The 14,953-nt window shown below is 40.5% G+C and overlaps 1 protein-coding gene across 3 annotated transcripts in view; it reads right to left on the bottom strand.

Moving 5' to 3' along the window:
* Nucleotides 1–14,953, bottom strand: part of GSK3B (glycogen synthase kinase 3 beta) — a 154,485-nt gene that overhangs the window by 49,931 nt on the left and 89,601 nt on the right. For all 3 annotated transcript variants that reach the window (XM_085324661.1, XM_085324659.1, XM_085324660.1), the window contains exons 4-6: nt 9,962–10,072; nt 6,351–6,481; nt 4,286–4,392 (exon numbers count right to left, since the gene is read on the bottom strand). In XM_085324661.1, the coding sequence (XP_085180787.1) occupies nt 4,286–4,392; nt 6,351–6,481; nt 9,962–10,072 (349 nt within the window). The remainder of the gene's footprint in view (nt 1–4,285; nt 4,393–6,350; nt 6,482–9,961; nt 10,073–14,953) is intronic.

Below are 14,953 nucleotides of genomic sequence, written 5' to 3'. Positions count from 1 at the left end.
ACTTGGTAGCCCTACGCTGGACTCTCTCCAGTAGCTCCATGTCTCTCTTGTACTGGGCAGCCCAGAACTGGACACAGTACTCGAGATGAGGCCTCCCCAGGGCTGAGTGGAGGGGCAGGATCACCTCCCTYRRSCTGCTGGCAATACTCTTTCTAATGCACCCCAGGAGACCGTCGGCCTTCCTGGCCACAAGGCCACATTGCTGGCTCATGGTCAACTTGTCATCCACCAGCACTCCCAGGTCCTTCTCTCCAAAGCTGCTCTCCAGMAGRTCAGCCCCCAGCCTGTACTGGTGCATGGGGTTATTCCTCCCCATATACAGGACACTGTGCTTGCTCCTGTTGAACCTCATGAGGTTCCTTTCTGCCCAACTCTCCAGCCTGTCCAGGTCTCTCTGAATGGCAGCACAGCCCTCAGSTGTATCAGCCACTCCTCCCAGCTTGGTATCATCAGCAAACTTGCTGAGGAGGCACTCTGTCCCCTCATCCAGGTCAYTGATGAARAAGYTGAACAGGATGGGACCCAGTACTGGGCCCCGGGGAACTCCACTAGCCACAGGCCTCCAACTAGACTCTGTGCCACTGAGTACAACCCTCCGAGCTCTGCCTTTCAGCCAGTTCTCAAGCCACCTCCCTGTCTTCTCATCTAGCCTGCACTTCCTGAGCTTGCCTACGAGGATGCTATGGGAGGCAGTGCCAAAAGCCTTGCTGAAGTCAAGGTACACAACGTCCACTGCTCTCCCCTCATCTACCCARCCAGCCATTCCATTGTAGAAGGCTMTCAGATTGGTGAAGCAGGATTTCCCCTTGGTGAATCCATGCTGGCTACTCCTGACCACTTTCTTTTCCTCCCTGTTCTTGGAGATGACATCCAGAATGGGCTGTTCCATCAGCTTTCCAGGGATGGAGGTGAGGCTGACTGGCCTGTAGCTTCCTGGGTCCTCCTCCTTGCCCTTTTTGAAGACTGGAGTGACATCGGCGTTCTTCCAGTCCTCAGGCACCTTCCCAGTTCTCCATGATCTTTGAAAGACGATGGAGTGGCCTAGCAACATCTGCCAGCTCCTTCAGTACTCGTGGGTGCATCCCGTCAGGGCCCACGGATGTGTGGACATCAGGTTTGCTAATTAGGACCTCTAACCCCATCCTCCCCAACCAAAGGAAAGTCTTCCTTTCTCGAGACTTTCCCTCTCGCCTCCGGGCTCTGCGATTCCTGAGGGCTGCCCTTAGCAGTGAAGACTGAAGCAATGAAGTCATTCAGCAACTGCCTTCTCTGCAGCCTTCGTCACCAGGACCCCTGCCCCRTTCGGTAGCGGGCCCACATTTTCCCCAGTCCTCCCCTTGCTACTGATGTATTTGAAGAAGCCCTTGTTGTTGTCCTTGGCATCCCTGGCCAGACTTAACGCCAGATGGGCCTTAGCCTTCCACATCACATCCCTGCATACTCTGACCACCTTCTTATATTCCTCCCGAATAGCCTGTCCCCTCTTCCACATTCTGTGTACTTTCCTCTACTGTTGGAGTTTTGTCAGGGGCTCCTTGCTCATCCACGCAGGTCTCCTGCCCCCTTTGCTGGACTTCCCTCCTTGAGCTTGGAGCAAGTGCTGCTTGAATACTAGCCGGCTCGCCTGGACTCCCCTTCCTTCTAGGATCCTAACCCATGGGATTCCTCCAAGCAGGTSCCTGAAGAGGCCAAAGGCTGCTCCTGAGGATCTCCTCAAGTCCCGCGTTGCAATCCTACTTACTGGCTTGCTTCCTGCTTGCAGGATCCTGAACAATATCTCATGGTCACTGCAGCCAAGGCTGCCCGCAGCCTTCACGTCTCCAACCAGTCCTCCTTTGTTGGTTAGGACAAGGTCCAGCAGGACACCCCTCCTCGTTGGCTCCTCCACCACCTGTGTCAAGAAGTTATCACTGATGCTCTGCAGGAGCCTCCTGGACTGTTTGTGCCTAGCTGTGTTGTCCTTCCAGCAGATACCAGGGTGGTTGAAGTCCCCCATGAGAACCAGGGCCTGTGATTGTGAGGCTACTTCCAGATGTCTCTTGAAGGCCTCATACACTATCTCTTCCTGGTATTCATGTTTGTTAGTTGGTATACATGTAACGTCAGCGAGTAAACAAATAATAATGGTCCAGTTTGGATGACTGAACTTCTTACATCAGCGTAACAGGGTAGAGTTCCTACAGGCTGTTACCACCTACCTAGCAATAACCAGGGAATAACATAACTCTTACTACCACCAAAAATAGCACTAAAGCAAAACCAACCCCCCAGAATTTGCAAGATATTACACAACACTGGTAAACTGCAGAAAATTTTCTGAAAGTATTTTACCACTCTTCTACTCCCACATGCACGGTTTCTGTTAGGAAGGGAGAGGAGAGAGGAAAAGGTAACAAGGAAGAAGTGTTTAATAAACTTAGGAAAGGTATTTGGGCAGATGGAGGGTTTTTTGTGAATGAGAAACTCTGAACCACAGCTGTTTAAAAATCTGGATGTGTTTGGCAAGTAGAAAATGAATTCCTCACTTCATAATGATATTTTTATTATAACTGTTGTGGAGGAGAAATAAATAAGAAAACAAAATGGAACAAGCAACTTAAAGTTTTTGCAGAAAGTGTGAGATTAAAGTCATTACACACTTGGAGCAAGAGACATTTCATAGACTTAGCTATAAAGCAGTCTCCTCTGGCGACACTGAAAATACCTGCTTCATGAAGCTATCCTCTGAAGCAAGTTGTCTAAGTGCACTCAGGCAGCACTGCGGAGTCAATCTATTGGCTCTCAGCTGGCAAAAAAGTCAGCTGGGATCAGCCTCATTCCTCCCATTCATGAGCTCCTGACACTTCTGTTTTACCTGGGCTCTGGTGCTTGTCAGACTGCATAGTACTGTTGATCCATCTCCCTAAATTCACAGAAAATGAACCCAATCAAAATCAAGTCTCTTGGCCACTGAGGCTGCACCAGCATATTGGACAGTAAACTGTCAGAGCTAGTGCAAGGGAGAGAATGGGACTGTGTGTTCGGGGCAAGAACGAATAGGGTTGGGGCTGACACTTTTGGCAGTGGCCAAACATKAAGTCAGTCCTGCTTTCTATCTTTATTATACCATTACTTTCCCCAGACTTCCTACAGTCATGCCTCTCTTCATACTAGGGGAGATATGAGAGTGTTGATATATTATTTACTGGAAAGAATTGTAATATTGTAATAGAATAACTGTTGGAAAAGAGTAATTACTAGAAAATAACTGTGGGAAAAGAATCAACAAGAACAGTTAAGTCTTCAGAAACATCTGTTTTCAAAGAATTGGAAGAGTCAAAGCAAGCTAGCCAACCAACAAGCTTAACACTAGTCAGGACACTAATATGCTTAAAGGTATTTAAGCATACTTCAACAGGCTACAAACACACTTACATTCTTCCAAGACTTGATCATGACCTCTAAATCCTTTTGAAAGTTTTAAAGCTCGCCTAAGCCACTCTAGTCCACGAGCAATGTAAAAGCTTAGTGCTACAGTGGGGCATCTCAGTCCCTTTAGCATTACCCTTCAAAAAGGGCCCTTGGGAACTGCAGAAGTTAGAATAATCCAATTCACTGCTCTTTATTTGGAGAATACTCCTACAACTGCACAGTATCAAAACCCTGCTATTACCTGCCCTCTGCCCAAACCTCCAGCTTTCCTAACTACTCCACAATGCAGCTATTTGCATTCATCAAAAAGAAGTCTTCATCGTGTTGAAAACTAATGACAAAGGTTAACAGAGTAAGTAAATAAAGGACTACTGTACAGATTATATTAAAATTTTCAAGAGATTTTAAAGCCAAACATCAGGCCACATTTTCTCTCCCACTAAAAACACTTGCTAAAAGCTGAGTAAACAAGTGACAAAATTATTCAAATCTAAATGACAGCATACCAGTGTCAGAGTTGATATTTCCACAGTTCTACTTTAGAGTTATTTTAAGTTAACAAAATACTTGTCAGAGTTCTCATTTCTGCTTTTATGCTAAATAGAAAATTTACCTATAGAGTTGGAAAAATCATCTGAAACCAGCTTTTCTGCCAAACAAAAAAATGCCTTTCCTAATCTAACTGACCTTAAAATTTCAAAAGGTATAGAAATCATAGCAGCCGCCCGCAAAATGTGTCTGTTTTCTGACCATCCACAGTAAACTTCTGCTCCTAGGGATCATATCCAAGATCTCTGGAAGCATTTACATTTAAGTAGAGCATAAACACACATATAGTCAATATACAGTTCAAACAAAAAATACGAATACGTACCTATACTGGAAGTATAATCAGTGGCTCCAAAGATCAACTCTGGTGCCCTGTAGTACCGAGAGCAGATGTACGAGACATTAGGTTCTCCACGAACCAGCTGTTTTGCACTGAAGAGGAAACAAAGTAATTACCTTTCATTAAGGGATAGTTTTACAGTATTTCAGTGCAAGCCCACATTAAGCCTTAGGGCTTTTAACCCATCCCCAATTCCTAAATGCTTAAAGTATGGTGCTCTTCTAAGCTGATGCAAGCCACAGACTCAACGATTTGCAGTGAAATCAGTCCAGTCCATCTAGTAGATTCCTCTTGTTGGACACAGCAGAGGAAATTTTGACTACAATCTAGAGGATAAACAGGATCAGGTTTTTTGCTGGCAGTTTCCTATATAAAGTTTTGATAAGCACAAAGATCTGTTTACACAGAAGAAGAGGACAGAATACAGTTCAGTCAAATACACTTACCTTTTAAGGTTCAAAAGCCCTGGACAGCCACCAGAACTTAAGAGTACTAACTCATCCCTGTCCCCGCCCCCCAAGTCAGAATGTTTTGGCTCTTCGCTATTTACATGAACATGGCATGAAGCAAGAGCAGTATGAGGAGAAAAAAAAAAAAAAAAAAAAAAAAAAAAAAAAGTTTGCTAGTGCAGGCACATATGAATAATCCAAGATTAACATGAAGGCTTCATTTACAGGGCAGATGATGTGCCACAAAGGGTATAATTTAGAGTATTGGCCCAACCACAAGTGTATGAACCTTTTGAAATATCCTTCATCTAAGAAAATAAAAGAACACAGGAGCATGTTACCATTGGAAAATGAGGCTGTGAATATATGAACACACTGTTTTTTTTTGTTGTTGTTGTTGATTGTTTGTTTTTTTTTTCCTATTTACCAAGTGTTTGATGGAAAGAAGTTGCAGTACCAAACTGCCCTTTTTGGAGTTATGACACACACATCTAACAATGCAGAAACAAAGCCACCAAGTGGCAAGGAAATCATATCCAACATCCAGCCTTTGAGATGCACCTTTCCACTTAAAGTGAAGAAGGGCTCCCACCACCCATTTAACCTGTTCTAAAATGTCTCAGTTTTCCCTACAGCTTTTCTATGTGGTAACTACAGTCAACRTTTTTACATTTTTAACATGGAAAAAATATCACCTATTTATGCACTGTTATTTCAGGTTTGAGTGTGATACTTATTCTGTTGCAACACTTGTGAGGTACAGTGGAGGAGGAGATTCCCAAGGCACCACGCGTGACTGTGCACTGCTGGAATAACCCGTCTCACATTCCAGCTTGCTGCGGATGAGCTAATTTAGCAACAGCCACTCTGGTGACCTCGTGCACAGACGCCCTCCTACCTATTTTAGTCTGCAAAGTTATAGTACAATCTAAAGACTGAAATTTAGCCTGAAGAAAAAAAACATTTCCTGGGTTCAGCATGGATTTTCAGAACCTATCATTTTTTTYTTCTATGGAGGGGTAGACTCTAATATGTGTCTCACTTGAGCAGATATTGGAAAAAATGTGGTGCTGGAAGCTGGCATGCAGAAGTCCACTATCTGAGAGCTTCAATTAGAAGCACTGCTTCTGATCTTGCGCCTCTAAAGTATTTGAAATATTAGATGAATTGGTATACATACAAATAGACTAAAGGATAGCATTAGCCTTTTGAGGTTAATCCCTTCAGTGTGTCCTTGTCTCCCCATATGTATTTCACTCTATGCAACAAACAGTATGGTGAAACCCATAGGTACTTCACCATATTTGATAGCATTTTTTCCGTGGCATAGTATTTCTCCTATGCAATGGCATATTTATTTTTTCTGAATATGTGAACAAATTGCAGGCTTAAACTTCCAATTCCCTTCCTTTTAATATCACTTCTCAGCTCTCTATTTATATGAACTCATTTTAAAAGGAAAAAAGAAGAGTCCGTAGTTCTTTCAAAACTATAAATGATCAACTTCTGAGGAATACAGAGGGTTTCTTTGTAAAATTCTACCATGGTTCACTTTAAAGGAAGTAATTTCACCAGGCTCTAGCCCATGGAGACAAGCTTACCTTCCAAAGTCACAGAGTTTTAGAACAGCTGTATCAGGGTCCAGCAAGAGGTTCTGTGGTTTTATATCCCGGTGACAGATTCCAAAGGAATGGATATAGGCTAAACTCCGGAACAGCTGATACATGTACAACTGAAAAACAGAAATATTGCATAATGTATGCTTTCCCCAGCAAAATATGAGGATAAAAATAATTTAGTACAAAGTTGCATTAGAAGAAGAAGAAAAAACTTATTTCACAGGAAAAAGACAACTACTAAATTTAAAACTGCAGTGAAGACATGAAAGGCCTAGAAATCAGCTTCCTTTCCCCTCCCCCCCTCTGGTCTTTGCCACATAACCATATATGCATGTCAGATCAGGTTTTTCATCCTTTCAAAAATGAATGCTTCATTCAAAAAAAAAAAATTTTTTTTGCAAGAGCTGTCCAACACTTAATAGCTACAGAACAACATGACAGTAGCTGTAAAAATGCACACAAGCTACAGAACGGTGTTTCAGTTTGCTTTGCAAATCACTATTAAACTAAAAAAACAAGCCCAAACCAAAAAAATAAAAACAGTGCTACAACTTGATGAATGCGATGTGCAAGGTCCACCAGTAAAAGAGAGTTCGTTCACAGGGAAACAAGTAATATCCTATCACCGTAAGAGGCTGTAAACAGAAGATGGATCCCAGCCACCACCAAAACACCTCTTTCACCCTCCCAATGAAAGGAGAACGGATCTGGAGCAATGGGAGGCACATGCACATCTTTCTCTTTGTTCACTTGACCAAATGAGGCATCAACCCAAACAGAAAGTCAGAGGTTGCAAGGAGCACTGCCCTCGCTCCTTTTCTGCGCACACAGAGCACAGTTTCTGTCTTACCTCCTTCCAAGCTCCCCCAATTTAGCATCTTTAAAGAATCCAAGCAGCGCTATGATACACAGAGCTTTTCAGACAAATGATGGAAGGACAAGACATGCTTTCTTCCTTCCCAAATAAATTCTAGCAATCAGCTGCAGCATAAAAATGAAGTACTCCAGGAAACCTTCATCAACTCAAGTGTTTTATTTCAAATTTTTGTTAACACCATATTAAACGTTGCCCACAGAATACAGCAGTCTCTCAGTCAGTCACTTGAGTGGATCTCTCGGTTGTTTATAATAAAGGGACGGACTCAAGTCACTTAACTCTGGGCATACGGAGAGCATATAATGACAGCAGCTTGGAATAAGTTTATACAAGGCACAGCAAACAAATATACTAAAGGAGGGTCTGCTCTGTTGTCCCCCTTTCCACTAGTCAATCCTTTAGTAATTTGGATTACAGGAAAGGGAGATGTTAAAAAGCCAAGAACTTCACACAGCAAAATTAAACGGCAAAGCAAGTATGCTCAGATGTCGGAGCTGCATGCTTTCGCCTATGGAGAAAAAAAGCTATTGGGAATAAATAGGGTTGTATAGCACTCAAAGTCACAAAGGCATGGGAAAACCTCTATTTCAAGGCTGGCACCAGACGGTCAGGTTAGTTTWATTCTGTGTCCCACGGTTCCATTCAAAATCAAGCTCCAGGAAGGACATCGTACCGGAGTTGCACCTTTGCATTTCCCTTGTCTAAGTGCATTCTCCACAGTTCACCTTTAATGGTTTGTAAAACTGGGTGCAATTGCAAGATACTGATATCAGGTCATGTTTGCCTTACTTGCACCACTATCTTTGTCTTTCCACTCTCTCTCTCTCCTCCTCTGTCTTATTTTGGGGGTGGGGAAAGACATACAGGGGAGGAAACTTGCCTGAACTCTGCCATGAAGTTTTTAGTTTTCAATATGAACACTCTGAATGGAAGAGCAAACAAACAAGTATATATACATGTTTTTCAAATTGTTTGTTATACACATTAGAAGGCTAGTGTGTGCATGTGTGTATGCACACACATTTATGTGCTGCAAAAGATTGCTCTAACTTAAGTGTGTAGAATTTATAAAATTTGTCTTTCATCTCAATGCAGCAACCCAATCCAAAAATTTCTTCAAAAAAATTCTTATAGAATGCTAGAAGTAACAAACTAATGTTAACAAAAAGATGACTAGAAAAGCTTCCTTGCTACTCCACAACAGTTTTTGTTATCCAGAAAGAGAAGTCATCTGCCTGTCTAGGTAGCAAGTAGAAGTGAACAAAAGGCATGATCTGACCTTCGTGTAAACATGAGGCCAGGAAAACTGCAAAAGCTTTAATAACATCAAGGGGTTAGGAGATCTCTTTTAAAAATATAAGATAAGGAAACAGGCTTGCCTTGTCAGAAAAACAATATAAAACACCCTTTCAGGCTACCTGGAATGGGAAGCTACAAGAATCCAACAAGATGAAAGAATTGAAGCAGGATTTTCTCACAAAGGATGGACAATTTTCCAAAGTCCCAAAATGGATAGCAATCAGTCCAACAGTACTAAGAAGAGATTTACCAATAATTTATCAAATGCTAAGCTAACAAGCAAATTGCAGGGAGCACATAATCTGAAGAGGTGCTGTTCCATCGACAGGCCAAATAGAGCAATTTTGCAGTAGAAATTCTCATTGCTAGATGATAAGACCCTATGCTTTCTTAAAAACAAACAACAGTTCTAGGTATTGCTGAGACATGAAATTTACAGTTTATGCAGATATAGTTACGGCACAATGCTTTGTTATTGGAACAATCGCTTTTTCTAACTTTCATCTCCTTTAAATCGGATAAAAGCTTTCTCTTAAACCTACTCTAATAGTAAGTATTGCATATTTAAAGATGAGTCTGGGGAAATCAATACAAATCAGAAACGTTTGTTGCATATTTCCCTTTAATGTTATTTGGCTAAGGAGACAAAATGTCTGCAGATCAGCTTTTTATCGCTATCAAGTTAATGCCACGTTAACAACAAGATCACTCACTGAGGACTGTGTTCACCACAATATGCAAAATGGAACCAGAAGATACAGCTAAGATGAATGTTTGAGAACCAAAATTTTGCAAGTTTTAACCACTTTGTAAAAGARGACAGAAGCTGACAACAACTGTAAAGTGAGGTCTTGAGACTACATGTGAAAACTTCTTACCCCATGTAAGCTCTTTAAGAAAARAGTGGTAAAGCCAATGAGCTCCAAGTGCAGTGAAGAAGAAAATAATACGGCTTTCATGCCCTCACAGAAGCACGTGAACTCCTCTTACTCATATATGTTATCTTCCTCCTTTCCTGGCATAAGAGAACAGTATTCTTTCTCACATCCTCTTCTAATTCTTGACCTCTGCACTRCTGTGTCTTCATCAGCTCAAGAGGCTGAAGCTGCTAATGTGGCTACTGGTAGTTTCTACCTCAACTGCTTAAAAACAACCCCTCCTCTCCACCAACCCCATTTCCCTCGGCCTTCTGGAGATTTTCGTAAAGTGAGAGATCAGGAGTGCTGAAATTTAAGTTTCTCACCTCTTTTCTTCCTCCAGCCTAACAAATAACCATTACAACCTTTTTTCTTGCCTCAAGGCACAGAAGTGCTTAAAGAATTTCAGAACACTAATTATGTGCCTCAGAAAAAAAGTATCCACAAAGTCCATTCCTATCATTTCCTTCTTCATCCAACCATATCTATCAGTTACTTACCTTGACATAAATCATAGGGAGTGTCTGTTTGGCCCGACTATAATGTCTGGCAACTCTGTATACTGTTTCAGGAACATAGTCCAGCACCAAGTTGAGGTACACCTCATCTTTCTGAAAGAGAACAAAGGAGAAGAAAAAATATTAACAGAAAGATTTGAAGCATGAAGTACAACAAAAGCATTTGGAGAACCTGACAGCTTGAAACAGCTGCGGACTTGGCACTGGTTTTTTTTTTTTTTAATTTGTTTAAAGTATACTTCTTTAGCAGAACTGTGAACTATTACCAAACTTTTTTTTTTTTTCTCCCTTTAAGCTTAGAACTTTTGGACAAACATCTAAGTCAAACTTGTGCATAAGGTCACGTTAATTAACATACTCTCTAACTTGAGACATTTTCTCATTATAAATACAGACAAGGATATAGCTGCTCTGTCTATTCAATATTCTCATTAGGAGGCACTTCACAGTGATATCTTCATCATTAAGCTATTTATTAACCTATTACCTATTACACTCTGCAACTTTTAGAAAGGTTACTTTGATCTTAATGAATTCCTAACTCTCTTAAGAGAATAATAATATGTATTAATCATTCATAGATAGAAACCTAGTGTTAATATCTGTAACCATTCTGCTTACAAGCATTTTGACATCCAGGTTCKCTGAACTCAAAACATACAAGCTTATTCATAGCAAAAAAGTACAAGATGAAAAACAAAGATTCAAGTATGATTTTTAATATTTGGAACCAGGTTAGAAATCTRTGTGACAGAAACAGCATAAGTAGCTTTCTAATAAGGTACTTTGTTCCCCCTTTCCCTTTGTTAAAATATTCTGTAACAAAGAGGAATTAAGAGACATCCTACTACAATCACATAGTGCCTAATTCTGGAACTGATAATTTTTAGTAGTAAAACAGGTCTTGAAAAAGACTTCTGATACTTTAATGCATTCTTTAGCGCTAAATGTCAGAATTGCAAATACATTTAATTAACACCCCTCCCCCCCAAATATTAACCATACTAACCTGAAAACTTATTTTTAAAAGCCAGGAGAATTAAACAGAAGTAATCTCTTCTGCGCTTGCTGTACTAAAACCTCCATCTTTCTACACAGAAAGATGATACACACAGACTTTATATAGGTGGAAGCCATACAGAACTCTCAAGTCTTCAATGAAGTTAGCAGGTCTGCCGACTACATCGCTTAATCCCTCCCAACTTGAGCACAAACCTCACTCAGCCACAATGATTTAATAATAATCCTAACTGCGACATAATTAGTCAGCTAGAACAGAGTCTGGTGTGCTGCTCTCACAGCTTTCTGCATTATTTAAACTGTCTCTGCACCGTCTGAGCAAACAGCAGCTATCCCCGATGCATAAAGAAATGATTAACACACACACACACATCCCTCGAATATGCAACATGCGAAAAACCTCTGTTTTTTATGTTGCTGACTCAGAAGTTCAAGATTTATATTCATCATTATTGCACTTTCTGGACATTTTAATAGCTTTTACCAATACCTCCTCGTAGGACAAGTCACTTTACAACGCACTGTCTATATCGAATGCCAACGGCCCGTTAGCTGGTGTCTGTTCTGATGGCAATTTTGCAACACAAAAGGATCAACAGCCTCAGACAGCCCCACTGATATCCCAAGAACTGGGCCAGTGGTAACAAAATCGAGAAACCCTTGGACAAGGATGCAGAAGCAGTTTCCAGAAATGGGTGAGGAAAGACAAATACCAGCAGCACAGAAAGTGTATCAAAAGGTTCTAGAATGTCATGTATGTGCAAATATATAGAGGATCGTTATTTACATGTATTTTACCACCTTCCCTTTCGCAACAACAGAAGTTCTTGTCTCTCTGACTTGCACACCAAAATAAAAATCCACCATCACCTCTGCTTAGATGAGATATTTTTATAATTAATACCAGGAAAATTATGTTCCAAAAATTCAAAGTTAATGTATGCCTGATAAGGCAACCTGTATACCAGGACAGAAAATACATTCCTGTGAATAGGAATTCCATTCAATTCAGGATAGATATAGCATGAGGAATATGCTGCTGTATTGAATGCTTGCCCCTTATAGAATGAAAAGGTCCTACCAGCAGCAAGTCACAGTACAAAGTACGCTGTTACTAAGATTGATTACTTTTATTCAGAAGATTCATGTTCCATGTGACAAAGGTGATTTACAAGAGAGATTACAGAAACAGCAAAAAATGAGTGAAAATGTAATTACATTGCTTTCATTATTCTCTCATAGTACAAGTAAAAGTAGTCATGTAAAACACATATATATACACTGCATAACTACAGTATACTAATGTATACGTTAAACCCTTTCTATACTACTCCACAACAGCGATATTCAAAAATTCAAGAACTCTTAGTTCATACCACATTTGATTTACTTTCCTCTCCTCCACTTTGATTTTTATTTTCTGCTCTGCTGGAACTAGGACTGATTCAATGGCATAAAATGACAGAGACACAAGAAAACCAAGGTATCTGAATCCAGAGGTGGAGCTCTGCACCCACCAACCCTTAGGATCTACCTGCACTGCCCCACTGTGTGGTGTTGCTCCTAGGTAAGTGTGTATCACCATTTATCACCCAGAATGGGCAAAGGCATATGAACACCTCTCCCTAGGCCGCTCTTGCTGTCACCAGATGTGAATCTGATAAACACTCAGAGTATTGTTTAAAGAGACCTCACCCTTCCCTGTGAGCACAATCTGGTTTCAGAATAACGTGTGTAGGTTACCTGGATTCCCCTCAYGGAGATTCAGCACGAGCTAGAAAGCAGTCCTGTCTGACGAGCTCTAAGGATGACATGACCTGGTTTATCCACCTCGTGCAGCCTTCCTAAACACATACTTTTCCAGTGACCCAGATGTATTACACCAGGGAGCAGGGCTGGCTCAAAGAGCTTGCCAAATGAGGACAACTGCTTGAGGATCAGGTGAGAAGATCAAGGCTTATCTTTCCATTACAGGAAGCCTTTTTCAATCTTCACCACGTATTCCACATGTGACTTATTTCCACACTACTATTTCAAAATTTCTGGGCTGGGAACCAACAAAGGTAACCTATCAGTCAGGACTGAGTCTGAAACAGTTTTAGGGAGATCCAGCAAGGTCCACAGGAAACTACATGATATAAATGGAAGAAAGTTAAAACAAGATGGCATTAAATAATGCATYCTTCCTTATAGCCACTGGGATTCTATAAGTTATTAGCCTTCTTCCTCAGGTCAAATGTTTAAGAGCATTCACGTTTTCCTATGCTTGTCACTCAGGCTATGACTATCCACTCTTTAAGAATAAAAAGACAGAGAGCAGTAAGTCAGAAGTGAAATCAGTGTATTTCATTAGAGCTTTGATTTTAGTAATACAATTCATTTACCTGCAATTGCCTCTAATGTTAGAAGCTGCTTTTTGTCATCTGGCGGATAAATCCTCAGTTGACACAAACTGCTTCTGAATATCCAAATAAGCCATGGCCTTCATATTGAACCAGTTGGTACCACTTAGGAATGGCTCAGGAACCACTAATTCAGGCACATCTCAGTTTGTTGCTATTTTTTTTTGCCCCCCCCCCCCTTTTTTTTTGCTTTGTATCAGAAAACAGAGATTAAACAGGCTACAAAATTAATACACAGTAGTTTCTATATAATCTTGCTTTATGCAAAGGCTTTTATTTTCTTGCCTATATCCCATATCCCATAGACACACACTATATGTAATATGCATATAAAAAAGTGCAACCAACRTTAGTTACAGCACAACTCTTTCCCTTACCTATTTGTTGCAAACACAACGACAGAAGACAGTGAGTTCATGAATGTTAAACAACAGATTCAATGCAAAGGGAAAGAGTATCTGAAGAATAAACAGTAACTAATAAGATGTTAAAAGTCCTCATGAACTGTCAATTCTACACTGATTCTAAGACCAGTGAGTGAACATAGTGGTCAGCATTCTGGAAATAGTGATGAACACACCTATTGCAGATTTCTCTTTCCTGGCAGGTCAGTAACAACGTGGTGGTAAAAGTGGGTTTTTTGATTATTTGTTTTTTGTTTTTAACCTTTAAACCCAAGTCATTCCACTGAATCAGTTTGTAGGTGAGTAACTGTATGAGCACAACTRAGAGGAGATTACCTACACAAGAGTCTCTCAAAACAACTTTGCAATCAAAGAATTGGTGAGTGTAGAACTACACCCTGAAGTTACTTGCTTCATCAGCTTATTCAAGCTAAGAGCACTTAGCTTAGAGATAAATCTATGATTAAGGAATATTCCTAAAGAATGCACTTCCCTTTATAGAAATTACCCAACAGTATCAGTACTAGGGCTATATGAGGTAAATAAACCAGTCAGTTTATTCAAGTCGATTGTGTTTTCTTTACTGTATTAAAGGATYCTTTGGATTTTTCAAAGCAATGTGTACACACAGACACATTATTGACAGACTACTACATATGTCAAGCTTGTTTCAAAGAGTGCTAACGGATTTAAATTGGATTTGGAAAGCCAGACAAAGCCAGAACACCGATTTTAGCATTTCACATGGATTATGTCTTCTTTCAAACAGTGATACTTAAATACCATAGCGCTGGCATTCAGGACGATGTCTCTCACACACTGTTTAGCCATCTACACTTAGACAACATGCAGGGTTCAAAGTCATAGTTTTTGTTCTAGAATCAAGAAAAAAGTTGCTCGTTTTCTCTACTTCAAGCTACTACCAGCATGTATTTTGTACCTTCTTATCAAGTGCAGTAAGAGACTCRCCTTCCTTTTCTTATCTTGAAGGCTGACATAGTACTTTGAAGATACAAGGAAGTTGGAATTGACAAAGTAAGAATCTGCAGCCTTCCTACTCAAACTACTTAGTAGCCATGATATACTAGAAAAATTCGAAAAACGCAAAAATGCRGCCATAGCTGACCTTATTTGTATGAAGGAATGGT

The sequence above is a fragment of the Rhea americana genome, unplaced genomic scaffold, assembly GCF_003343005.1.
Source record: "Rhea americana isolate MKP2758 unplaced genomic scaffold, rheAme1 scaffold_92, whole genome shotgun sequence".
NCBI classification, from domain to species: domain Eukaryota; kingdom Metazoa; phylum Chordata; class Aves; order Rheiformes; family Rheidae; genus Rhea; species Rhea americana.
The sequence above is the reverse complement of the archived record's forward strand: the minus strand, read 5'-3'. Positions and strand labels throughout refer to the sequence as shown.